This window comes from Mesoplodon densirostris, chromosome 18, assembly GCF_025265405.1.
Source record: "Mesoplodon densirostris isolate mMesDen1 chromosome 18, mMesDen1 primary haplotype, whole genome shotgun sequence".
Classification (NCBI taxonomy): domain Eukaryota; kingdom Metazoa; phylum Chordata; class Mammalia; order Artiodactyla; family Ziphiidae; genus Mesoplodon; species Mesoplodon densirostris.
In genome coordinates, this window is record NC_082678.1 from 5263839 (window position 1) to 5291033 (window position 27195).

Here is a 27195-nt window from a genome sequence, read left to right on the forward strand (position 1 = left end):
TTTAGTATTGAAAGGGGAAATTTGTTGTTTGGTAGTTTCTAAAAGCAAAAATAGCACATCAAAAGTAGCAGAAGAGGAACTGTAAATTTTCACAGGGATGGTGTAAGGATGAATAGTTATTTGGTTATTAAAGAGTTTTAGAAAACGTTTAGCTTCCATTACAATGTTCTTTATGCTTAGCAATGGAATGTGTTACTACTTTGTAAATAATTAGTTCAGTATTGAGTATTTCAGACTCAAGAGAATGACACTTAAGGGGATAGATAAAAAGTAAACAGGTAAAATAATTGATGCAGCTATTTTGCCCTCAAGTAGGTGGAGCATAAATCCCCACTCCTTAAGTGTGGGATTCACGTCTGGGAGTTCCCTGGTGGCCTAGTGGTTAGGCTTCTGGGCTTTCACTGCTGTGGCCCGGATTCAATCCCTGGTCGGGGAACTGAGATCCTGCAAGTCACGTGGCGTGGCAAAAAAAAAAAAAAAGATTAAAAAAAGTGGGATTCACATAGTGACACCCTTCCAAAGAGTACAGTATGAAAAGGGAGAGGGAGGAGAGTAACTTTATATTACAGAAACCAGACAAACACTACCTCAGCCAGGTGATCAAGGTAACATCCACAATGATATAAGGCATGCTGGTAGTTTGTACCTTGATACAGTGTTGTGAGTATGGCACTTCACCTCTGTAGTTTTCCACCCATAAACCTGTAGCCCCAGTCTAATAATGAAAAAAGAAAAGCAGAAAAAGTCCAATAGACAGGCCTTCTGCAAAGTGTCTGACCAGTTAAGGTCAGGTCAATGTCATAAAAACTGTAATTAACTGTCAAGGTCATCAAAACCAAGAATGTCTGAGGAACTGTCACAGCCAAGAGGAACCTAAGGAGACTTGATGACTAAATGTAATGTGGGATCCTGATTGGGATCCTGGAGCAGAAAAAGGCCATTAGGTAAAAACTAAGGAAATCTGAATCAAGTATGGACTTTATTTAGTAAGCTCTCAGTATTGGTTCATTAACTGTGAGAAATGTACGATAACTAATGTAAGATGTTAATAGTAAGGAAATAGGTGGGTGTACGTGAGAACTCTTTGTACTACCTTCACAGTTTTCCTTACATCTAAAACTATTCTAAAAGAGTGGATAGATACTTTGAACAAATAACTTCTACTCACTTGGTTAGGTCTCTTCTCATAGTATTCAAAGTTGATCACACAGCGTTTACAAGGATCAATTACTTATAACTGGGAAGGTAATAAAACACTGTGGATTTATAATGTACTTTGACTAAAACTGAAATGATAAACTTCCAGGGAATCAGAGATGATGCCTAAATTTGTCTTCATTATCATCACTTTAAGAAGGGAACAGTTGAGGCTAAACCATGAATCTAGACACGGTAACTGACATGGGTGGATCTGACTCACCGAATCACATTTCATGGCTTATGCTATGTAGGTAAAATTAACAGTGACTAAAACTGAAATCACTGACAAAGGTTGCTCCCGGACCATCTGAGATAGTCCAAGTACTGACTCGGCTCAAAGGAAATAAAACTGAAAACTCTTGATCTCACCCCAAATAATCATTCTGCACCCTGTCTGAACCTTGGGCTCTCTACCCACCAGCCTACTCAAAACCACGACTGAGGGTGTCCCGCTGCTAAGAAACAGACAACACACAGGGCATTCCAGGCCATCAGATTAGTAGCCAAGAAGGAACCATCAAAGACCCTGGCATGGTCCCCTTCGGAGCTCGCTGATCTTGACTTCGCATCCCTCCCCTCAGGAAAAGCATTTGGGGATCTCGCCTTTCAATCGGGCCCTTTCTTTAAAGCAGTCTTACTTCACAACCCTGGACACATTTGCAAGCGGGGTCTCTCAACGCCGTGTGATACTCGAAGCTGAAGATGAAGATTAAACGTTCCTCTAGAGTGTGAAGGCCTTGGAGACGCCTTATTGGTGCACTAGCGGTTCTTCATTTTGTGGGTAGAACACAGTTGGGTAAAAATTGGGTGTTAAGAGTTTGAAAAAGATTGTGCACACAGTTTCAGACAGTTCATGAGAAGAAAGGCATAGGAAGTTCCCACGTGGGGCTCTCCGCTTCCTGTGAAGTGTAAATTTTCACAAGCTTCTCCCTCCTCAGGTCCTCATGTAATCGCATTCCCTACCCGCCCTATCCCACTGCGACCACCATGTTCCTCTCGTCGATCTCTTCAGCCCCTAGACTAAGGAAGTGACCGAAACGCGAAGCCTTGCGTTCTTCTCTTCTACCCTTTTCTTCTCTCAGGGACTGCTCAGAGAAAACCGAGCCACCGACAGCGCGGGGGAACGGCGCCAGACTGGAGGCGCGAAGCATCAGACCCATCCGCACGACGGCAGCCGCGGGCGCGCGAGGGGGCGGGGCGCTCGCCTCCCGCGCACCTGACCAAGGCCCTGCCCTCTGCCCGCGCCCCGCCCCCAGTCCCGCCCAAGCGCCCAGCTCGGCCTACGCGCGCGAGGCTCCGGTTCACGCGAGCGTTCTCCTGCGCGTCCGTTCCCCTTGTAGCGACGGACGGGTAGGGGAATCGACTCCCGTCGGTTTGCTCCTCTCGGTGGAGGAGAGATGGGGAGGCGTTGCGCTGGGGCTGAGGTAGGAAGGACCCCGCCCCTCGACGCCTAACCCTCCCGCGACGCTAGAGCCTGAGCCGTGATGCGAGCGGGGGTCCTGCTCTCCGCGGTGCTCTGGTACCTCACAGGAGGTGGGGATCCTCCCGCCAGGTCCCCTGGCCTCTCCCATCTTCTCCGTCCTGCCTCCTCCGCCCCGCCCCGCCCCACTCGGAGCCCTGGCTTCTCTTCTACGTAAAAAGTTAGTGGTTTCTTTCCTCCGCAGTTGGATGGCAGCGTAATTCCGAGCGCACTGAGAAAGGCTTCATTTATGGCAAGCCGGGACACCCAGGTAATAAGGACCTCTTCACCCGCAGAGTCTGCCCGGAGAGCCGGGGTTCCCTGGCTCTGCTAAGGTTCTTCCCGAGGAGACAAAGGGAGCAAACATGAATTGAACGTATACTGTGTGCTCTGCACTTCCCGAAGGTTGTTGCATCGTTTCATCCTTACAGCGACGCCACTACGCCTCAGTTGTATCACCTTACCTAAAGCTGCATAGCTCGTTAGGAGCTAAGATTCAATTCAGATCTCTTACTCTGATGCCACCTCACTTCCAGGTGTCCCCGCTGCTTTGCAACATGCGAGGCCCCCTGAGAGGAGTGATTTCCGGGGCTGGAAGTCCCTCTGTTTGGAATGCCCTTACCCCTTCCCTTATTAACTAGAACTCCTACATATCCTTTACGGCTCAGCTCAAATGTCATTTGTCACTGTGATGAAACTTTCTCACACTCGCCAAGGAAAATTAGTCACAAGGCTAATTTTAGATAACTTTGGGCCGGTTCATAGCATTGGTCAGCTTTGGAATCTCTCCGTGTTTGGCGGCCCTCCCCTTCCCTGCCACCACCAAATTGTAGGACGGTGTCTTCTTTATATGTTCAGAGCCTGGCATTCAGTAGGCTTTAAAAGTAATATCTTGTGGGACTGTATTAGTTCCAAGCACATTGTTGCTGCTTCCATCAAATCCGAAACAGAATAGGTATTGCAGAAAATCTTCCTTGTATGTCCCATTTAATTATTGTTTCTAACAGAGGAAATTTATAGTTAAATATCATGTTTGCCTTGGGGATGACAATGATCATCTTTAAAATAGTTTTGCAACCAAAAGATCATTTTCTGATCTTTAATTTCATTCCACTAACCCTTCAAATTTTTTTTATTCTAGTTCTGAATCTGTACATCAAGATGTATTATGTACATTTTGGCAACTAAGACGCGGCGCGGCCAAAATAAATAAATAAATTGATAAATAAATATTAAAAAAATAAAATGTATTGTGTACATTTTTATAAACAACACTATAATATCACAGAAAAAAAAATATTGACTCTGTAGCAGTCTAGAGTTTTAAGATCTATGAGAAGCAGAACAGACTTTAGCATTCCAAATGTTATAATGAAATGCTGATTTTTAAAATAGTGAAATCCAAAAAGAACTAATCAAAGTAACTTTGGGACAAAATGGTAGGAAGTGTGTTTCTTAATTTAATTTTGCTATGTAATGTAGTTATACATTGTTTTATTTTGTCACAGTGAAAGTATACGTAAAATTACATCACAATAGCCCAAACCTTGTCTGTATGGATTTGAAACGCGCTGAAAAAGAAACAGTGGACCCCACCTACTTATGGGTTGGGCCTAATGAAAAGCCATTAACAGGTAAGTTATTCGATTTTAATATCTTCTTAATGATGCGAACATTTTTTAAGAAAAGCACTGTCATTTATTGGAATGAACAAATTGAAATTGAATTTTAACTACAGATTCACTTACTCCATATTTAGAGAATCATATTATATCTTGGCCTGTGCCTTATTTTCTCCTTAGGCAAAAACTGAAGCAGTAATTTTTGTACCTTACTTCCCAAAGCTGTATTAGTTCAGAAGTTTTTATAAAACCTAAAATTTATCCTTGCAGCACCTGTGATAGGAGATGAGGTAACTAATATGTAATTTTTCACGATGTTAGGAGGGTATCTTATAATATGAGCATTGTTCATTTCTGTGTTATGTGAAGAAATTGCATAGAACTATAAGGCAGTGTGATCTCACTTACAGAATTACTGGCATAAATCAATTGAAATTAGATGCCAAGAAATGAATTAAGGAAAACCAAAATATATTTCAAAAGCGTACTTATCTCATGTGGTTTTCCATTGAGTAATAGGACAGAGTTAAGATTTCGTTGAATTCTTGAAGTTAAAATAGTCCATTAATTTTTAAATTTTTGTATTTATTTGTAACCCCAAGTTTACTAAATAATGTTTGAATTGTTACATGTTAAATACCAAGCAATTTACTCTTTCTGCTTAGGAAATAATAAAATAGATATAACTAAAACAGGAAAGCTGATGGTGAAAGACTTTCTGGAGCCTTTGTCTGGACTTTACACATGCACTCTTTCTTATAAGACTGTCAAAGCAGAAACCCAAGAAGAAAAGGTAGTAAAGCAGAGATATGACTTCATGATCTTTGGTAAGAATATAGGCACATTTTAACTTAAACATTTAATATGGATCCGAGTTAAGTATATGGTTTCTTCATTTAGTGAAAATGAGTCTTATATATAATCGTTACGACTTATAGAGTATTTTGGGTGAATTTGACTAGGCAAACTCAAAATAGTGTGTCCTAAATAATCCTCTTTCAGCCTCCCACTTCCCACTCTAGGTATGCAGGCACAATCTACATTATCACAACTTTGCCAAGTAATTTAAAAACTGATGTTTAATTCCATAAAAGCAAATTAATGATCCTTTTCACTGGACTATGCTGACAGCAACACTTCTGTAAATTAAGACCCTCACCATCAAAATCTTATTTTTTCTTAATACTTTTAACTTATATATATAGCCAGCCCACAGAAACCATACAATCTCTTGTACTGAGTGGGTAATATATCAGATGAAAATAACCTTTTTCATTAAAGTTATTAGTTTTATATCTTTTTGTGAGGACAAACTGTTAAATCATTTTATTAGAAAAAATAAAATACCCAAAAACCCCCCATTTTATTAGATAAATTAAGTTTCTGTGCTGGTTTGCAAGATTGATGGGATTTAATATTACATGTTATTTGGAAATTAATGCTAGGCACAATTGTTTTATTCTCATCTTTTTTAAAGCCTACCGGGAACCTGACTATTCATATCAGATGGCTGTACGTTTTACCACAAAATCTTGTGTAGGAAAGTATAATGATCTGCTTTTTAAAGTGCTGAAGAAAATCTTGGATAATTTAATCTCTGATTTGTCATGCCATATCATAGAACCATCATATAAATGCCATTTTGTTAAAGTCCCAAAACATGGCCTCATTCCTGAGCTATTTATAGCCTTTCAAGGTAAAAAAAGTTTTAATATTTCTTTAATTTTATGTGTTTAATCTTAATTACAAAATTAATTACCATATTATTATAGAAAGCTTATAAATAGTAGGCCTTAAATGTTTGTTAAGCACTAAAGTATGTTGTTGGTCTTAACCTGGTTGTGGTTTTAAAAATTAACACATTATTTGCCTTCAACTATGATATATTGTTGCCTGTCTTTTAGAACTTAATATCATTTTATAAATATGGGCTTTAACTATGCAGCTAATGTTTAACTTATAACTTCTTATAGAATTTTAAATTGTATTTTTGAGAACTTAACAAAAGGGAGAAACCAAACCAAATTTATTACTATTCATTTTAAAGCCTTGTAGTTACCTCCATTAGCCCCCAGATGGAGTGAAATCATAATGTATAAATCATTCAAATTGTGCACCTTTACTTTATTACTAGAATTACATAGATTGAACACATGCACACATGCATACTGAATTCAGCATTTGGAGCTTTATTGGAATGTTTGGAACTTTTTGGAATCTTTCTGTGAAAATGTTATTTTTCTCCCTCCAGTTAATCCTTTTGCACCAGGGTGGAAAGGTAAATGCAATGAGTCTGTTGACTGTGAAGATACCACTAACCATAATATCCTCCAGGTGAGAATTTCAGTGTAAGGGGAAAGTATTTGAATAGTATACAAAGCTATTTAAAAACTGAAATATGAAGTATTATTGATTTTTGGTTTCAGTTTTATAAACTGAGATTGTTGAGATCTTGGCTATTTAAAAACGTTTTGTTCTGGAAGAGTATATCTGGAATGTTATATAGCTCCCCAGGTTAATATTATGTATTTTTCCTGTGACAGAAGGATGGATCACTGGTCTTTGTTCTCCAAATGTAACTAAGCAGCAGCTTGAAGAACAACCTTACAATCATGTCAACCTAGGTTAAAACAGTGGTTCTTCCAAAATTGTATCTGTACTGATCAAAATAGTTGCTCTCTCCTCTGCCTCCTTAGAGGCTAAGGACATAGTCTAAAAATCCCTTCACTCTCCTCCTCTATCCCTGAGCGCATACCCTTAATATTGTGCATGGTTTATGGGTTATTATCAGTTATTATTTAAGCCCCATGCTCAAAAAATAAAACAAAATTTACACCATTAGTCTGTAATGCTGATTAGAGAAAAGTTTTGGTTTCCATTTTGCTTGGCTTTTTGGAATTAGAAATAATGATCTCCTGGTTATCTACATATGGAATAGACATGATGCAGATAATTCAGAACAAGTGCTTTTTAACCTCAATTTAGTTTTTCTTAACTGTTGTGCATCATAAAAATTGACAATAACTGGTAAGGTCAAGGCTAAACTAATTTTAGTTTTAACATGCAACTTTTCGGGAATTCATCTGTTGTGTAAAGCAATAGCATGTTTGTATTACGTTTCATTGCCTCTGATACAGGAGGAGAAATTTGGTTCATAGTTTAGTAATTGTACTTCTCTCTGGTGTTTTTAAATCTTAGGCAAGAAATCGAATAGAAGAATTTTTCCGGAGCCAAGCATATATTTTCAACCATGACATTAATAAAACTCTACCAGCTATGCATTTTATGGACCACAGTTTTCAGATAGTACGAATAGATAGCTGTCGTCCAGGCTTTGGAAAAAATGAAGGTCTCCACAGCAATTGTGCTACCTGTTGTGGTAATTATAAAATATAAATATCTAATTATTTAGGTTATATAGTCAGAATTCACTTAGCATAATTCAGTTGAATATTTATAGTGGTTCTCTTTACCAAAAAAATATGTTTAGTTAAGGGAAGTAAAAATTCAAAGCCCAAATTTCTAAATATAATTATCTTCATGTATATGAATTCTGCTAATGTAATCTTTTGTATTACAAAATATTTCTGTAGGTTTTTTTTTGTTTTTTGGCTGTGTTGGGTCTTCGTTGCTGCGTGCAGGCTTTCTCTAGTTGTGGCGAGTGGGGGCTACTCTTTGTTGCGGTGCACGGACTTCTCATTGCGGTGGCTTCTCTAGTTGTGGAGCACGGGCTCTAGGCGCGGGCTTCAGTAGTTGTGGTGCACGGGCTCAGTAGTTGTGGCTCGCGGGCTCTAGAGCGCAGGCTCAGTAGTTGTGGCGCACAGACTTAGTTGCTCCGCAGCATGTGGGATCTTCCCAGACCAGGGCTTGAACCCGTGTCCCCGGTATCGGCAGGTGGATTCTTAACCACTGTGCCACCAAGGAAGCCCTTCTGACTTAAGCTACTATACTATGAAAGAAAACAAAATGGTCCTGCCTAGAAATTGTAAATAGGAACTAGAAAACAAGAAATAGGAACTCATAAATGAAGCAATGCAGAAGATACTGTAAAATGCTGATGCTAAAGGAAAAAGATAAGATTCTAACTTTTTTCTGTCTTTAAGATCATCAGATAACAATGTTTAAAACTTATAAATGGAGAGTTCCCTGGCGGTCCAGTGGTTAGGACTCTGCGCTTTTCACTTCCGTGTCCCCGGGTTCATTCCCTGGTTAGGGAACTAAGATCCTGCAACACGCTCAGTGCAGCCAAGAACAAAAAACCTCATAAATAATCTTCCACACCTTAACTGGCTGAACATTGCTCATAGTATAACAGAGATATAGAATGTCAATGGTGTGACATTAATGGCAATTTGTATTATTGGTATAAGGTACCTCTAACTGAAAGTATAATAATCTACTCCATTGTGTTTTCCTCTGCAGTGGTTTGTGGTCCTGGGACTTTTAGTCCTGATGTTGATGTTACATGTCAGACCTGCGTTTCTGTCGAAATCTACGGAGCTAAATCTTGCCCATGAAACTTCAAACAAAAACTGCAACGTGAAGACTAGAGGTGAAAGCATTGTTACTTGCTTGTGGAGGTGGCGGACATAAGATGATTTGTTCACATCCCAGAGTGTCATAGATAGTTCCAGTAAGTAAGATCAGTAAGACCAAAACATTGGAAAAACATACCTTTTAGAAACCCTAAAAAGATAGTTGACATGGCATTTCTAAGAAGGCATTTAATATCTCCAGTGTGCAAAGGAAAGCGTAAGTATCAGTGGATGAGTTTTACTGAAATATGTTTTGTTGTTTACAATCTGTTTCCATGTACCTAAGACTGTATTAAGGTAAAGAAGAGTAGCAAAGTATAATATAATAAAAACGTTGTACTGTCCATGTATTATTTTGTTTGATATCACTCTTATATGATATAAAGGCATATATATTACCTTTATAATTAGAACCCAAAAGTTATTTCTTTTGGTCTCTTTGCTTTCAGTTTGTTTTTAGAATAATAGAATTTATTAGTATAGTTTTAGGTTTACAGAATAATTGAGCAGATATTATACAGAGTTCCATATACCCACTCCAGCCCACACCCTCATCCCTCCCCAGTTTCCCCTATGATTAACATCTTGCATTAGTGTGATGCATTTGTTACAATTAATGAACCAATGTTGATACATTATTATCAACTATAGTTCATAGTTTATATTAAGGTTCATTCTTTGTATTCTGCAGTTCTGTGGGTTTTGGCAACTGCATAATGACATGTGTCCACCCTTACAGTTTCATACAGAATAGTTTCACCACCCTTAAAATGCCCTGTGCTTCACCTATTCATCTCTCTCCCTTACCCCAGAGCCATTGACAACCAGTAATCTTTTTACCGTCTCTATAGTTTTGCCTTTTCCAAAGTGTCATAAACTTGGAATTGTACAGTATGTAGACTTTCCAGACTGGCTTCTTTCACTTACCAATATTCATTTAAGGTTCCTCCATGTCTTTTTGTGACTTAATAGGTCATTTTTTATTGCTGAATAATATTCCATCATATGGGTGTGTAAAGGACATCTTCATTGCTTCCAATTTTTGGTGATTATGAATAAAGTTGCTATAAATATTTGTGTACAGGTTTTTGTATGGGCATAAGTTTTCAAATCAATTGTGTAAATACGAAGGAGCATGACTGCTGGATTGTATAGTAAAATTATGTTTAGTTTCGTAAGAAACTGCCAAACTGTGTCCCCAGTTGGTCTACCATTTTATATTCCCACCAGCAATGGATGTGTTTCTTGTTGTTCCTCACCCTCACCAGCTTTTGGTACTTTCACTGTTTTTGATGTTGGTCCTTCTAGTAGGTATATAGTGATATTTCATTGTCATTTTAATTTTAAATCCCCTAATGACATCTGGTCTGAGCATCTTTTCATATGTTTATTTGTCATGTGTATATCTACTGTTCAGATCTTTCTCCATTTTTTTATTGGATTAGTCATTCTTATTGTTGAGTTCTAAGAGTTCTTTGTATATTTTAGATACAAGTTCTTTATCGGATATGTGTTTTGCAAATATTTTCTCCCATTTTGTGGCTTGTCCCTTCATTCTTCTCACAGTGTCTTTCACTAAGCAGATGTTTTTAATTTTAGTAAAATTCAATTTACCATTTTTTTCCCATGGATCATGCTTTTGGTGTCATACCTAAAAACTCATTACCAAGCCCAAGGTCATCTAGGTTTGCTCCTGTTGTATTCTAGAAGTTATATAGTTTCATGTTCTACATTTAGTCTAAGATGAATTAGTTTTTGTGAAAAGTATAAGTTGTATGTTTAGATTCTTTTTTTTTTTTTTTTTTTTTTTGCATATGGATGGTTCCAGCACCATTTGTTGAAAAGACTATCCTTCCTCCATTGAATTGCCTTTGCTCCTTTGTCAAAAATCAGTTGACTACATTTGTGTGGGTCTATGTCTGGGTTCTCTATTCTACTCCAATTATCAATTCATGTATTCTTTCATCAATACCATACTGCCTTGATTACTGTATAGTAAGTCTTAAATTTGGTTAGTATCAGTCCCCTGACTTAGTTCTTATTCTTCAGTATTGTGTTAGTTATCCTGGGTCTTTTGCCTTTTCATATAAACTTTAGAATTAGTTTCTTGATAACCACAAAATAACTTGCTGGGAGTTTGGTTGGAATTGCATTGAATCTATAGGTCAAGTTGGGGAAAATTGACAACTTAACAATTTTGAGTCTTCCTATCCAGGAACATGGAATATCTCTTTATTTAGATTTTCTTTATTTCATCAGAGTTTTGTAGTTTTCCTCATATAGATCTTGTACATATTTTCTTAGATTTATGCCTAAATATTTAATTTTTTGCACAAATGTAAATGGTCTTGTATTTTTAGTTTCAAATTCCAAGTGTTTATTGCTGATATTTAGCAAGGCATTTAACTTTTTTTTTAACTTCTTTTTATTGAGGTATAGTTGTTTTACAATGTTGGGTTAGTTTCTACTGTAGTGAAGTGAACTTCCCTGTGCTATACGGCAGGTTCTTATTGTCATCTATTTTATACATATGAGTGTATATATGTCAATCCCAATCTCCCAATTCATCCCACACCCACCCCCCACCGCTTCCCCCCTTGGTGTCCATATTTATATTAACCTTATATCCTGTGATCTTTCTCTAATTGCTTATTAATTCCAGGAAGTTTTTTGTAAATTCTTTGGGATTTTCTACTTAGACAATCATGTCATCTGCAAACAGAACAGTTTTATTTCTTCCTTCCTAATCTGTATATCTTTTATTTCCTTATCTAGTCTTATTGCATTAGCTGGAACTTACAGTATGATGTTCTGTAAGTTCTCCTCTATTCCCAGTTTGCTGAAAGCTTTTATCATGAATGGGAATTGGATTTTGCCAAATGCTTTTTCTGCATTTATTGATGTGCTCGTGTGATTTTTTTATCTTTCGTCTGTTGATATGATGGGTTACATTAATTGATTTTCAAATGTTGGAACCATCCTTATATATTCAGAATAAATCCTTTTTAGTCATAGTATGTAGTTATTTTTATACATTGTTGGATTTGATTTGCTAATATTCTATTGAGGATTTTTGTATTTATTTCATGAGACATATTAGTTTGTAGTTTTCCCTTCTTACGATATCGTTATCTGGCTTTAGTATTAGGGGTATTTAGTGTTAGTGTTAACATTGTAGGTATGTGTGTCAGTCAGGGTCCAATCAGGAGACAAAAAACACAAAGTAATTTGAACAGGGAAGGTTTAATATAAAGAATTGTCAATCGTAACAGGAGTAGAATAACAAGGAATTGGATAGTGAGATACAGAGAACCCTAAAGAGTAGAGGGGTAGCAGATATAAGTAACAGCTCCTACCACTGGGACTGAGACACAGTGTCCGTGAAAGAGCCGCCAGCTCCAAGGGCTGAGATCTAGACCTTATTGAAGAGGGCACAACCATGGGTCACCGGATGACAGAAAAGTCACTGAGGCTGGAAATTCACTCTCTGGAACTTTCCAGAGATCTGCCCTCTAGGGTGCCAAGGAAGGCTCTTCATGGGGAGATTTCTCACTCTGCTACAAAACCACGCAAGGAAGAGGGGTGTTGGTGAAGCCGCTGGCCACCATGCACCTCAGGACATGGAGATATTGCACATGCTGCAGGAGGAGCCTGCCAAGGGAACAACCTGCTGCTTTTTGATGATGTCAGCTCAGTTTGACTTTTCTTCCCCTCTCCTTAGAAAATCCCACAGCATGTAGGCACTGCTCTTGAGTTTATGAATTTCTTTTTTTCCTAAGCCAGAGGTATTTTCTCCTTTTATATTTGTTTTTCATCCTCCAATACCCTTTTACTCTTCAGGTTGCTGCCATATTTTCATCTTAACTGTTCACCCTTGGCAAGCTTTCTTTACCCCATAGCTCATGCATCTGGTAAATGTTTCTGAGGCCCTTCTTGATTTCCTTCTTCAGTTTCAAAAGCTTCTTCAGTCCCTTGAAAGGAAGAACATAGATGAATTGACAGATTAGTATGATCTGACAGATGAGCCCCTCTGGCACAATAATGACTTATGCAGGTCTGAAGGACCCTGAGGTGGCAGAAACATGATTGGTGCCAAAGTATAGTTCCTCAGGGGCAGTGTTTATTTTGGAGACTGCTAGATATGTGAGTTGAAGTTTGGATAAACAGATATTGTGCTATCACTTTGGGTCATCCCAGGGTAACACATTGATATCTAGTATCAGAATCTGGAAACAAATAGACAGCAGTGAAAGTGTTTGGAAAACAAAGAAGATAAGGAAACAGGAAGCAAAGAGAAAAGAAAGTGGCTTTAACCACCAACCATTGAATAGAAAATGTTGCATACCACTCAGAGGGTAGGTAGAGTGGTACACCTCAGTCAGAGGCACACGTCAGTCCAAACGAGCTTGAAGTCCTTTTCTTGCAGATGTAGGTCACAAAGCTTGGACTGGAGAGCTGTAATTTAGACTCCTGGACCCTACCTCATTTCTTTTTTTCTTTTTCTTTTTTTTTTTTTTTTGCGGTACACGGGCCTCTCACTGTTGTGTCCTCTCCTGTTGCGGAGCACAGGCTCCGGACGCCGCAGGCTCAGCGGCCATGGCTCACGGGCCCAGCCACTCCGCGGCATGTGGGATCTTCCCAGACCGGGGCACGAACCTGCGTCCCCTGCATCGGCAGGCGGACTCTCAACCACTCTGCCACCAGGGAAGCCCTGTAAATTGAAACTTTTATCATTGTGAAGTGACCTTCTTTTCCACTAATAATGCCTTATGCCCCAAGTTTATTTTGCCTAATATTAATATAGCTACACCAGTTTCCTCTTGGTTAGTATTTACATAGCTAATATTTGTCCATCACTTTAGTTTCAATATTTTATATTTGTTATTTAGATATGTCTCATAAACAGCAAAGATAAATTTATCCATTCTGACAAAATTGCATTTTTGCTGGTTCATTTAGCCCTGTACATGTAATTTCTGATACATTTGGATTTCATTCCACCATTTTCTTTTAGGCTTTTTATTTGTTTCACCTGTTGTAGGCTTCTCTTTCTCTTGTTTCTTGTATTCTTTTTGTTGATAATCTTTTTATCCCTCTGTTTTTTTCCCGCTACTAGTCTGTTCCTCTTCTTTTGATGGTTACCTAAAAATTATAGCTTACTTACTAAATTATCAAAGTCTAAAATTAAACAGTATCTTTTCTCTTTTCCCAGATAAGGTAAAACCCTTTAGAACACTTTAAATTCATGATATTATTTTATTATTGTTATCATGTACTTAACCCCACGGGATGCTATTAATATTGTTTTATTATTTTGATATACAATTACTGTTCATGTAGATGTAACCATATATTTACCAGAGATAATAAATAACCTTGCTTACTGCTACTACCAGAAACAAGATTGGCATCACCATTCTTGAATGTTTTTCACCTATTCCGTATCTAGAAGTTTCTCCTGCTTCATCCAGTCTCCGCCTCTCTCCGTCTTGCTTGTGCTTCTCTCCTTCTCCATCCTCTCTCCTTTCAGTGTTCCTCTTCTCCGTCTTAGGAGCAAAATCAATAAACTTCTCAGTTTGTTACCTGCAAGGTAGTTTTCCCTCTTCTCCAATACCTGTTGACATCCAACTCTAAAGGATCTTATCTATCCCAAGGTGGTTAAACTAGCATTTCTCCAAAATGGTTTCCTTCCCAACAGGGTCTCTGACTCAGACTGGAGAGATCTAGAAACTATCAGAAGGGGGTATTGCTTGAGCTAAGAGTTCTGAAGAATGAGTAAGAGTAGGTGGAATCCCCCACATCCCTCCAGGCTCAAATAATGACTATTCCAACTGTCCCCATTTCAAAGCCATCTCTATCACCAGTTTCAGCTTCTGGAGCAGGAAATGCTTTACAGACTTATGCAGTTAATGTATTGAACTTCACTCTAGAATCAGAAATGTGAGATGAAAAGAGAGAGAAATCAGCAGATCAAATAGGAGCCTCTGGTTTCTAGGTTAGTTTAATCTCGCTTCGACAGGTAGTCGTTTGCTGGCACTCTGAGAGAACAGAAAAAGAAAAAATTCTTAGTGACAGCTAGTTGAGCCACCCTCATGAAATTCTGGGTGTGTCTCCCAAACTTCCCCCAACTCAAAGGCACTTTTGAAGAAAACAAATGTTTACTGGGCCCTAGTAAAGGAAAGTAAAACTTAAAGTAAACCCTGTTCTCTAGAAACTTTCACATCATTGGAACAGACATATGTATTAATAATTTCAGTACAATATGATGATGCCTTAATAGAAATGTATTCAACATGCTCTGGGCCACACAGAGGAAGAAGTAACCAAATTCATTGGGAAACTAGGATAACTACGAAGGAAGGGATATTTGAGCCTTAACTTAAAAGATGGATAAGGTGGGGGAAGGTAATCCAGGCAGAGGGAGAAAGCAACCTGTATTAAAGCATGTCATTGTAAAGTACATGACATGTTCAAATAAAAGATCAATATTTCAGCATGGCTGGACTCAGCATTTAAGGAAAAGGGAAAAGGACTCTCAGAGGTAAGAGGGGACCACCCTGTTACCTTTTATTAAACCCTCTCATAGTACCCTGTACTTTTTTTATAACACTTTTCCTACTTTGAACTTCTTGTTCATTGTCTGTTGTTTCACAGTATTCATCCTTAATCCTGGGGAGTCAATAAATACTATCTAAAATTAATAAATCAGGGACTTCCCTGGTTAGTATTTTGCCTTCCAATGCAGGGAGTGCGGGTTTGACCCCTGGTTGGAGAGCTAAGATCCCACGTGCCTCTGGGCCAAGAAACCAAAACATAAAACAGAAGCAATATCGTAGCAAGTTCAATAAGGACTTTAAAAATGGTCCACATCAAAAAAAAATCTAAAAAAAAAACAATAAATAAAATAAAATTAATAAATCAAGGGACTTCCCGCATGGTCCAGTGGTAAAGATCCACCTTCCAATGCAGGGGACTCGGGTTCCATCCCTGCTCGGGGAACTAAGATCCCACATGCCATGGGGCAACTAAGCCCGTGTGCCACAACTACAGATCCCATGTGCCGTGGAGCCCACACACCACAACTAGATAGGGAAAACCTGCACACCACAACTAAAGAGAAGCCCGCGCGCCACAACGAAAGATCCCGCATGCCTCAAGGAAGATCCTGCGTGCCGCAACTAAGGCCTGATGCAGGGAATTCCCTGGTGGTGCAGTGGTTAAGAATCCGCCTGCCAATGCAGGGGACACGGGTTTGATCCCTGGTCCAGGAAGATCCCACATGCCATGGAGCAACTAAGCCCGCGAGCCACAACTACTGAGCCCACACGCTGCAACTGCTGAGCCTGCGTGCCACAACCACTGAAGCCCACGCACCTAGAGCCCGTGCTCCGCAACAAGAGAAGCCATGGCAAGGAGAAGCCTGCACACTGCAACGAAGAGTAGCCCCCGCTCGCTGCAACTAGAGAAAGCCCACGTGCAGCAACAAAGACCCAACACAGCCAAACAACAAATTTTAAAAATTTTTTAAAAGACCCAATGCAGGATTTCCCTGGTGGCGCAGTGGTTAAGAATCCGCCTGCCAATGCAGGGGACACGGGTTCGAGCCCTGGTCCGGGAAGATCCCACATGCCATGGAGCAACTAAGCTCGTGCGCCACAACTACTGAAGCCCGCGTGCCTAAAGCCCATGTTCCGCAACAAGAGAAGCCACCGCAGTGAGAAACCAGTGCACGAAAAGGAAGAGTAGCCCCCGCTGGCCGCAACTAGAGAAAGCCTGCGCACAGGAACAAAGACCCAAAACGCAGCCAAAAATAAATACAATTTAAAAAAAAAAAAAAAAAAAAAAAAAAAAAAAGACCCAATGCAACCAAAAAAAGAAAAAAAAAACCTTTAAAAAATAAATAAAATAAAATAAATAAATCAAGAATAAACTTAAGAATATCATGTTTAGTTGTAATAAGAACTAAAACTGTTAATATGGGTGTCTCAAGGAAGTGGGACTAGGTTGGTTATAGGGTTCAGGGGTTTGAAAGGAAACTTTTAATTAATTTGTTTATATTCTTCTGTACTGTTCAAATATGTCCTCATGTGCATATATTATGTTTTTAAAGTTTTTATTGAGATAAAAACACAGTAAAGTGTGCAGATCTTAAGTGTTTAGCTTAATAAGTGTTTACACATGTAAACGTGGTTACACATCCATGTAACCACTATCCAGATCAAGATATAAAATATGGCCAGTGCCCCAGAAAATTCCCTCATGCCCCTTGCCAGGCAATACTGCACCCACTGAGATAACCACTATTTTTTTTCTTTTTTTCTTTTTGGCTGCGCTGGGTCTTAGTTGTGGCAGGCAGGCTCCTTAGTTGCGGCTCGAGGGCTCCTTAGTTGTGGCATGTGGACTCCTTATTTGTGGCATGTGAACTCTTGGTTGCAGCATGCATGTGGGATCTAGTTCCCTGACCAGGGATCGAACCTGGGCCCCCAGCATTGGGAGCACAGAGGCTTAACTACTGTGCCACCAGGGAAGCCCCAGAGATAACCACTATTCTGACATCTACCACCATCATGTAGTTTTGCTTGTTTTTCACTTCATTTACATGGAGTTATATACTGTGTTTTTTTAAGACTTTTATTGATGTATTGAATATAATACACTTACAGTAACATATACTGATCTGAAATGTTAGCTCAGTGAATCTTGATATATTTCCAGCACTCCAGAAGATTCCCTCATGCCCCTTCCCAGTCACTACTGTCCCCACTAAGATAACCACTGTTTTGACTTCTACCCCTATTGCTTGGTTTTGCCTATTCTTGAGCCTCATATAAATGGAATCATACAGTATTGTGGTGGCCATGGAGGGTACCACCCGGATTTTCTTTAGGAGAACCTGCTGTGGGAAGCAGAGTTGACCGAGAACCTCTAGGCTACCCGCCTGTAGATCTGTCTTCGGAGCCCCAGCTCCCCGGGGCTACATCCAGCCAAAAGCTGAGTATGAGGTACTGGAGCCTGGCCCTCTGCCTGATGGCGAGCCCTCCGGCAGACCACCTTTGCTCAGGTTGGCTTGGCTGAGACCCTCAGACTGTGCTGCCATCTGAGACTCTTTTCTACTTAGTCTTTCCCTCCTCCTCTCCATATTCCCAAGTTTTAGACCTTCATTGTGATTTGAAGGTTTGCCATGCCGATTCCTGCTCCCTCCCTTTATTCTTCACGGGCTTTCCCCCTATGAAGTCCCTTGCATATCTGATTCCATTTCGGCACCTACTTCTCGGAGGACCCATGTGTTTTTGTGTTGGCTTCACTTGCTCAGCATTCTGTGTGTGAGAACCATCCATGTTGTTATGTGTAGCAGTAATTTGTTCTCTTTTATTGCATAAGTATACCTCAATATATGTATCCAGACTAATATTATTGGACATTTGAATAGTTTTCAGCTTGGGGCTCTTATTTTAACGTTTCTGTACACGCAATCTTATGGTGAACACGTGCATTCATCCCTCTTGGGTATATGCCAAGGAAGTGGAGTTGCTGAGTCCTAGGTATCGGTTTAGCTTTAGTAGACACTGGTAAACAGTTTTCCAAAGTGGTGGACCAAGCTACACTCCGACAGCACTTATGAGAGTTCCTGTTGCATATAATATTTTTACAAATTTAAACGTAAAGGTGACTAGTTCAAAAGATAGATACAAAACAAATGTATGCTATATCATCCTAGCTTCATGTTTAAGTTACCATTTTTAAAACTGCTCCATAGAAAAAATGTTCACATACCCCAAAATGTTAATAGTGGTTATATTAAAGGGAGAAGGGAGATCACAGGGTACCTTTACCTTTGACTTTGAGAAATATCTGAAATGCTTTACAACAAATATATATTTCTTTTGCTTTTAATTACATTGCCTTGAAAAATGTTACACAGAACTAAAAGGCTTATGATGAAAACCAGCAGTCTCCTCCTACACTCCTACGCATCCCTCAGTCCCATGCCTCCTAGCTTGCACTCCTGTAATTGCTTTCTTGCTTCCAAAGATGTGTTGAAATCCCTTATCTGCTGCCTAATTCTCTTTATTCTTGTGGGTTTCTATCTTTTCCATCGCTTTATTGTCATTTAGTGAGATTTCAAGAGGGAGAGGAAATTAATATGATCAATCTGCCACTTTTAATCATACAATCCAGGCTGATTTTTGGACATTATCATGGTGAATGGGATGTATCAAAAAATAGCGGCTTGTTTTGAAGACATCATTCTGGTGATTGGGAATAGGGATGGTGAGAATGGACTGGGGAGGGGGGCACCCAGAGGCTTGTGGGGAGAATGCTTAAAGAGCTGACAGGAGGGGCTTCCCTGGTGGCGCAGTGGTTAAGAATCCGCCTGCCAATGCAGGGGACACGGGTTCGAGCCCTGGTCTGGAAAGATCCCACATGCCGCGGAGCAACTAAGCCCGTGCGCCACAACTCCTGAGCCTGCGCCCTAGAGCCCGTGAACCACAACTACTGAGCCCGTGTGCCACAACTACTGAAGCCTGCACGCCTAGAGCCCGTGCTTCGCAACCAGAGAAGCCACCGCAGTGAGAAGCTCACGCACTGCAACGAAGAGTAGCCCCCACTCACCCCAACTAGAGAAAGCCCGCGCACAGCAACGAAGACCCAACGCAGCCAAAAATAAATAATAAATAAATAAATAAATAAATTTATTTTTACAAAAAGAGCTGACATGGTATTAGGAAGACACAGAGGTAGGCTTCTCACCCAGCTGCAGCAGGATGGAGACAACAACGTAGAGGGCACAGAGAGTCCGTGCCTCAGGGTCACAGCCCACATCACGGGGCTGCTCATCCCGGTTCTGTTCCAGGATAGGCTCCACCTGGAAGGAAACTCACCAGACTATAAAATCTAGAAACAAGGACTATACCAGAAATGGCAAATATTTGGCCACACTCCTTAATCCTGAGCCCACGGCAGACGTAGCAATCCACCATGGCACTCTTTCCTGGAGACCCTCAAACTCGCAACATAGTGACAGGCGCTGCTCATCAGTCAAGATGGGGCCAACTGCCCTCCTGGGACTAACAGTTTTCCACCCCCTTTCATGCCCATAGGCAAGCAACAGAGCCTAAAAAGCCCATCCTAAATTGTTCTGGAAACTATATATCCGGGGCATTGCCACAAACCAGCTGCATAGACAGCTGGCAGAGGATTATGAAGTAGGAAGGGACTGGTCACTGGGACTTCTGGATCCTTGAGAGCATGGGCATTCACTTCCACTAGGACCTGGGCCCTCAGCCCAGGCCGTCTTACCTTGTCCTTCAAAAGGGGCAGGGTCCCCTTATCTAGGGCCTCCGCAACAAGCTGCCCCTCCTCAGCTCTGGGGGCAAAAAAGAGGGTGGTTGGTAGAGAGGTGAGGCACGTAGTGGCACGGGGCTTCACTGTCTGGTGAGACCTGGGACAAGCATCAGAGGCTCCAGAGAGCCCCCAGGAGTGCTAGATGGAGGTTCTTCCAAAGGGCTCCTGCTTTCCTCTTAGCCTGCAGGAGGTCGTAGGGGAAGAGGAGGCTGTCCCTCAATCCCTGGCCTGGGAAAGATGGCTAGTGTCTGAAGTGTGAAGTTCTATGCCTCACAAAATGTAAAAGGCAGTGTATACCCCCTTCCTCCCAAGATTTGATTCCCCACAGGCCCCTCTGCTTAGCATTTCCTCCACACCAGCTTACATCCAAACCCCTCCTCACCCATCAAGTCATCCAGGAAATCCGAAATGGCTTCTGTGTGCTTCTCTATCAAGATCCCAGCAGCGTATATACAATGGAATAATACTCAGCCATAAAAAGGAACGAAATTGGGTCATTTGTAGAGACGTGGATGGACCTAGAGACTGTCATACAGAGTGAAGTAAGTCAGAAAGAGAAAAACAAATATCGTATATTAACGCATAAATGTGGAATCTAGAAAAATGGTACAGATGAACCTGTTTGCAAGGCAGAAATCGAGACACAGACGTAGAGAACAAACATATGGACACCAAGAGGGGAAAGCGGGGGTGGGGGGGTGGGGGGATGAATTGGGAGATCCGAATTGACATGTATACACTAATATGTATAAAGTAGATAGCCAATAAGAAACCGCTGTATAAAAAAAATAAAATTCATTGTTTCAAAAAAAAAAAAAGATCCCAGCAGCATTAAAAAGGCTGCATATGACAGAACCTGCTGGGCCGTCCATCTGTAGCTCCTGGAGCGCCGGACCTCAGACACCTAGGACCAGGAGATGGGGGAGACAAGCCCGGTCCCATTATAGCAGGTTGTCTCCCCACTGGCTCCTCCCTCTCTCTGCCCCCGTTCTTCCTTGGGGCTCTTACTCTTCACTCTAGATCCTGCAGCTCTTCATCCTTGCTGAGGCACTTGGTGAAGCAGCTTATCACCTCTTTTCGCTCCTCAGTCGGATCCTGGAGGACTCGCACCATGTCTCGCATCCTCTCCTTCACGCTTGGGAAATCCTCCAAACTCAAGGACTTCCCAGTAGAGGCAGAAATTAAGAACCCCACCCACCCAGCCTAGCAAGCTCCATTACCAAGGCCCATCAGACCCCATTCTTTATCTATCTTTCTTCTGGAGACCACCTCTCTGTATATTCCCTTCTTCTAGTGTTTTCCTGTTAAAAGGCAGCATCCTTCTTCCCAGACGCCCACCAGCATTGCCTCCCGCTGAACCCACTTCCACCTCCCCAACTCACCCTCAGTCTTGTACCAACCCCCAATTCCTCTCCATCTGCAGGAAATCAAAGCTTATGTCGTCCTTCCCATTCAAAGTGCAAGCTGTGGGCCCCAGCAGGAGTAGTGAGGATTTAAAGGAAGTTAGAGCAGTGGTTCTCAGCCTTGACTGTGCATGAGAACCCCCTGGGGAGTGCCCAGACCCGATGCCCAGACCAGGCCACACCCCCAGATCACTTAAGTCAGAATTTCTAGAGGTGGGACTCAGGTATCACTACTTTTAAAGTTCCCCCCAGGTGATGTCTACAACCAATGAGAATCACTGTGTTTAGAGGAGACAGATGCAATCTCCAGACTGAAGCTGAAACCTGCTCTGGGCACTGCCCTACCCTTCTCCTCCCAACGAGCTCCACTGCCACACACACATATGCACACACACTCACACACACTCAGCTGCCCACCTGAGCTGCACTTCTTGAGGCCAGAGGGCTCAAGAGTAAGGAGTGCAGCTACCCTGAACACAGCTGGCTTCCATCCTTACCTAACCTAGATGAACCGCCATCTTTCTCTGCAGAGAGGAAGAATAATCTCAGAGAGTCTTCAGGTCACCTCCACCCACCTGTGGACCTTCTTGTCCCAGCGGTGGAAGTTTTCAATTCTGGACTCTGAGCCCTCACTGCCCGTGCCAGGGGGCCTGCATCCTCATCACTGTGTGTAAATGACAAAGCACTATATTTACAGACCCCTTCCTATACACTCAGAGATAGGCAGGCATAATAGGATTATGCCTAGATGATTGAAGGAGAAATGGAAGCCCAGAGAGGGCCGCTCAGCAAATTTGGATCAGGGCAGGAACTGGAATCTATCCCCTGACTCCTCTGTTATGGCACTTGAGTCTCTTTTGAGCTAGCAAGACCTTGCCAGGACTGAACCTGCAACTTCTACAACTTCCAGAAATGGAAAGTTGTTCCTGATGGAACTTCTGGCGTTCGCAACCAAAAGACCCCCAAGAAAGTCCTACATCCTTGCCTGAGCAGATCTGCCTCTACCTACCCTCCCCCACACAACTCTATTTACACATTCCACACAGCTTCACTCTAGAAACAACAGGCATGCTAGAAAAATTGAGTTCCCTCAGAAAAACTGTAAAAGCCCCCTCCCCAGCAATACCGTGGTGGGTAGGGGTAGTTCAAAGGACCCGTACAATTTTACTGTAAGGCTTTCAGTTTTTAATTAAAAAGGAAAAACAAAAGGCATCCACCCTGCTCAGGGAGGGCTAGCCCAGGAGAGCGGTGGGGCCCCTTCCCCCGACCCATCCACACTTTCTGACAATTGCAGCTAGGGATGAAGACACCAATACCAACCACAACATGACTGCTGAGGAGGAAGGCTGCTGATATCCCTCTAAGTCCCTTGGAAGGACCATGCCCTCAGCTATCAGAACTTCTGTGGCACTTGATTGGTGCCACCCTGGTGGGGTGGGCTGGTGGCACTTCCTGTGCAGGAAATGTTCAGCGGGGGTGCTTTGATTTCATTGGGCTTCACTTCAGCTCTCTTACCAAGTACTTACCATGTGCTGGGGATAAACAGAGAGGTTAGGAAAGTCAGTCCCTGGTCACAAGTTAGTGCAGTGAGGGGAGGGAACACGGAAACCACTGGCTTGCCGCAAGGCAGAGTGAAACAGGCACAAAGTACAGATTTGAGCGGCACAGTACAGGAAAACAGAGGAGAGTGGCCTCTTGAAACCAGCCAGTTTTGGTCCAAGCCAAAGTAATCAATCACCCTGGAGGACAGCAGGGAAATGAGTGAGTTGAGGACCTCAGAAGAAGGGCTCCTGGAGGCTGATCCTGGAAGAATGAGAGGGCTTCCTGAGGGTGGAGGAGAGGAGGGCACGCTTGAGTGAAGCAGTGGGATGGGGAGAGCTGGGAGTAGGGAGTGGGAGGCTGCACCGGCCAGGGGCCCCCCACCTCAGGTGCCCTTGGTGCCTAAAATGGGCTTCTCCCTCTCTCCCTCCCCCTTGCTGCCCGCATCCAGCCTCACTTGTTCTTAAGGGAATCCAGGAATTTCTGGAGAATCCGGGTCTTTGATAACTCGATGCCCTGCTCCGGGGACCTGGAGAATGTTATTCCCACTTCAGGTGTTCTGTCTTTGGGTAATTTCACTGTCAAACTTCCCTTTGACTCTACGCTGTCCATAACTTGGGACTTAACCTCTTGACCTGGAAAGAGAAAGGTAAACGTCACGTTGAGGCTGACCCAGAAAGATCTCTCTCTAGAAAATCCTCCCCGGTGCACCCCGTCCTGGGCTCCCCTCCACGATCCCCTTCCCTTCTGAGGAATTCTTCCAGCTGTGGCTCTCCAGCCAATGCTGTTCTCACCAGAAGTCATCATGCCTGGAGCCCACTCTGCCACCTTCTTACCAAATGACCTTGGATAAGTCACATCACCTCTGAATCTGTTTCCTCATCTATAGAAGGAGAATTTTTTTTTTTTGGCCACGGCCTGCGGCATGTGGGACCTTAGTTCCCTGACCAGGGATCGAACCTGTGCCCCCTGCAATGGAAGCTCCTTGTCTTAACCACTGGACCACCAGGGAAGTCTCTATAGAAGGAGAAATATTAATAGTACTTACTTCCCGTGCTTGAGGAAATTAAATAAACTAATGCAGTTAAGCACTTAACAAAGTGCCTGGCACACATACTAAATGTTCAGTAAATGTGAGCTAGTCCTATATAACTATTTGAGAGGCTGAAATGAGACAAGGAAAAGTAAAGTGAAAGAATTAGGAGCCCCTGACCTTTGGGAAAAAAAAGTTAAGCAGAGTTCAGTCTCTGTGTTTTTGTGCACTGTGCAGGTGTAAAGTGAGGTAAGTCTGGAAAGTTGCCCACCCAAGTGGACTCTGCCCAGCCTTGCATAAGGCCTTGCATAAGGGCATGGACTCCAAGTCAGTTGCTGCCTTGGAGTTAGTGGAGCATATGTGGAGATGCTGCCAGGCTGAGTGCCCTTCTCTCAGACCTCCCAGTTCTGAGCCTACAGAGCAGGGAGAGCTTCTACTGCTGGATTTTGGGGGCAGGGCCGGATTTACAGAGAAGAAATGCATTTTGAAACTGGTGGAAATATGACAGACCTAGAAATAGTGCCTGAAATCAGTCCTGTGTGTGGGACGCTAATGTCTCAGGGCCCAATTGTTTCTTGAGTAACATAAAAGTTTGTGTGTACTTTATCAGAGAGAAAGAAAAATCAAACCTTATGCACACAAAGAATACAGTATGGGGGAACTCCCTGGCAGTCCAGTTGTTAGGAGTCTGGGCTTCCACTGCAGGGGGCATGGGTTCAATCCCTGGGTCAGGGAACTAAGATCCTGCAAGCCACGCAGTGCAGCAATCAATCAACCAATCAATAAAACAGTATGGATGAGGGGCAGGGGGAAAGAGTAACTTGACAGTGGAGAAACCTGACAGGCGCTAACTCAGCCAGCTGACCAAGGTCAACGACAACAGTGATAAGTCATGTTGATAGTACATAACCTTGATATGATGTGATGGGAACACCACTTTACCTCTGCAGTCTTCCTCCCCCAAACCCATGACCTAGGTCTATCCATAAGAAAAAAATCAGACAAATTCCAATCAGAGGGGTGTCCTACAATATGCCTGACCAGTACTGCTCAAAACTGTCAAGGCCATCAAAAACAAGGCAAGTCCAAGAGAAGCCAAAGGAGACATGACAACTACATGTAACATGATGTCCTGGATGGGATCCTGGAACAGAAAAGGGACACTAGATAAAAACTAAGGAAATCTGAATAAAGTATGGACTTTAGTTAATTCAAACAAACAAACAAACAAACAACTATGTACACCACCTACACCATCTAGTTAAAAAAAAAATAATCTGTTTGAAAAGGGAGCAGGCCAAGTTGCTGAAAATCAGTTTAAATGACCAGTTCACCTCATTCTTACAGATTTTTTTAGTATGGTTTCAACTCTCCCTCTGAATTTTTTTATGCAAACAGATAGACTTTCCCTTAAAGCAAGTTAACTGACTTAGTCAAATTTTTTTTTCCATAATTAAACTTGCCCCTGCCCCTGGGGAGTAATATGATCATTGCAAAACATCCTAGTCCTGCTTTAAAGTTTTCTTCTGTTTCCAGTGAACTTCTCTTTTTTTTTTTTTTTTTTGAGAATTAGCTTTTAGTAAATTGACTCTTGGCAATTCTCGTTTCAGAGAATTGACTCAGAGTCTTTGAAAAAGACTAATCTGAAAAGTTCCTAAAGTCCCTTGCTTACTTAAACCCCACTTGTGGAAAAGCCCACCACCTCAGAGTATTCTGGGCACTGCTCTTGGTCACATAACAGCAGTACCAGGCACGTGGCAGGTGCTCTAAAACTATATAGTGGTGTTGTTAGAATTCTTTTCCATCTCTTGGTGAGACCCAAATGGGCTTTGGCAGAGATGTCTGAGCTGTAAAACTCCTCACCATGAGGCGTGAGATGCTGCAATAAGTCTCCAAGTGAGGGTTCATCAACACCTATCCTGGGGCTTCTGAAACCCAAGACACGCCAGGAGTCGCTGAGCTTGGAAGCAGGGGGATGGAACAGACTTCTCTACTAAGGCCTTTGAGCCCTTAAGGGAGTTCTGCTCACCAGCAACTTCCCATTCAGCCATGATCTCCAGAAACAGGAAGGGATAATAATAATAACCGCCACCAGTAGAATGATTGAGGCGAACTTTTATTGAATGCTCCTTCTTGCATGCACCGTGGTAAGTGATTTCCGTAATTTATCTCTTTTGATTCTTGCAACAGTCTTCTTGAGTTGACAGATGAGGCAACAAACTTAGATAAAACCACTTGTCCAGAGGTCACCCAGCTGGTAAGTGTGTCAGAGCCAGGTTTCGAAGCCAGATGCCCCCAGTTCTAAAGCCTGAGCCCTTTCCTAACCACTAAGCTAACTGCCTCCATTTAATTATCCATTTAAATGATAAACATTATAAACACAGAAGAAGACCTCAGCTAATTTAAAAGTGAATTATTTACAAAGGAAAAAAATAGGAAAGACGACTATTAAAGAAGAGTTTCCAATAAAAATATATTTCCATTTCCCCTATTCCCTTCTCCCCATGCAGCGCTCCCGTACATTTCTTAAGTTGAGGTGTATGGACGTGTACCTACAAATACCACGGTTTCTTTTTTGACTGGTTGACCTCATTGATAGCAATGGGGTGTTTACAATGGAGTAGCATAGGCATGGGCAAAGTCTCTCACCCACCTCATACGGACCTCGGAGCCCAGGAACCAGCTTATCAAACAGCCCTTCACCCTTGTCCATCTCCAGGATGTCCTACAGGGTGAGGTCTCTCTTATCATATTGGTATCCAAAGAAACGTCTCCTCTCCTTCACCAGATAGAAGCAGTGGAATCTGTCAGCATCAGTGAGGCTTCTGACAGCAATCATATCCCCACCAGCGTCCATGCGTTGGGCCACAGCTCTTGCGATTTTCTCAAATACTGCGAGCATGGTGCCTGGACCAACTGGGAAAAGGAAGCCCACTGCAGTCTGGGGGAGGGAAATATTGGTTCAGGTTTTTAAATCTTCTACCTTTGGCAGCTTGGGGTCAAGAAAGATCCAAAAGTTCTAGACCAACCAGAACGGTTTGCCTTCCCTGTTTCCAGA

The 27195-nt window shown here is 42.0% G+C and overlaps 2 protein-coding genes across 2 annotated transcripts; one reads left to right on the top strand and one right to left on the bottom strand.

Moving 5' to 3' along the window:
- Window positions 1–2561: 2561 nt before the first annotated feature.
- ZPBP2 (zona pellucida binding protein 2) lies at window positions 2562–9118 on the top strand. The gene is made up of 8 exons (XM_060082084.1): window positions 2562–2733; window positions 2865–2930; window positions 4168–4293; window positions 4947–5108; window positions 5759–5977; window positions 6533–6615; window positions 7480–7660; window positions 8704–9118. The coding sequence occupies exons 1-8, from the start codon at window positions 2685–2687 to the stop codon at window positions 8796–8798; spliced, it is 981 nt and encodes a 326-aa protein (XP_059938067.1). The 5' UTR covers window positions 2562–2684; the 3' UTR covers window positions 8799–9118.
- Window positions 9119–19539: 10421 nt separating this feature from the next.
- On the bottom strand, window positions 19540–27039 carry GSDMB (gasdermin B). Its single transcript, XM_060081681.1, is given in 9 exon segments — window positions 19540–19683; window positions 20118–20184; window positions 20535–20611; window positions 20990–21045; window positions 21048–21066; window positions 21171–21329; window positions 22064–22089; window positions 23557–23739; window positions 26802–27039. Coding segments are annotated over 9 exon segments (969 nt in total).
- Window positions 27040–27195: the final 156 nt, after the last annotated feature.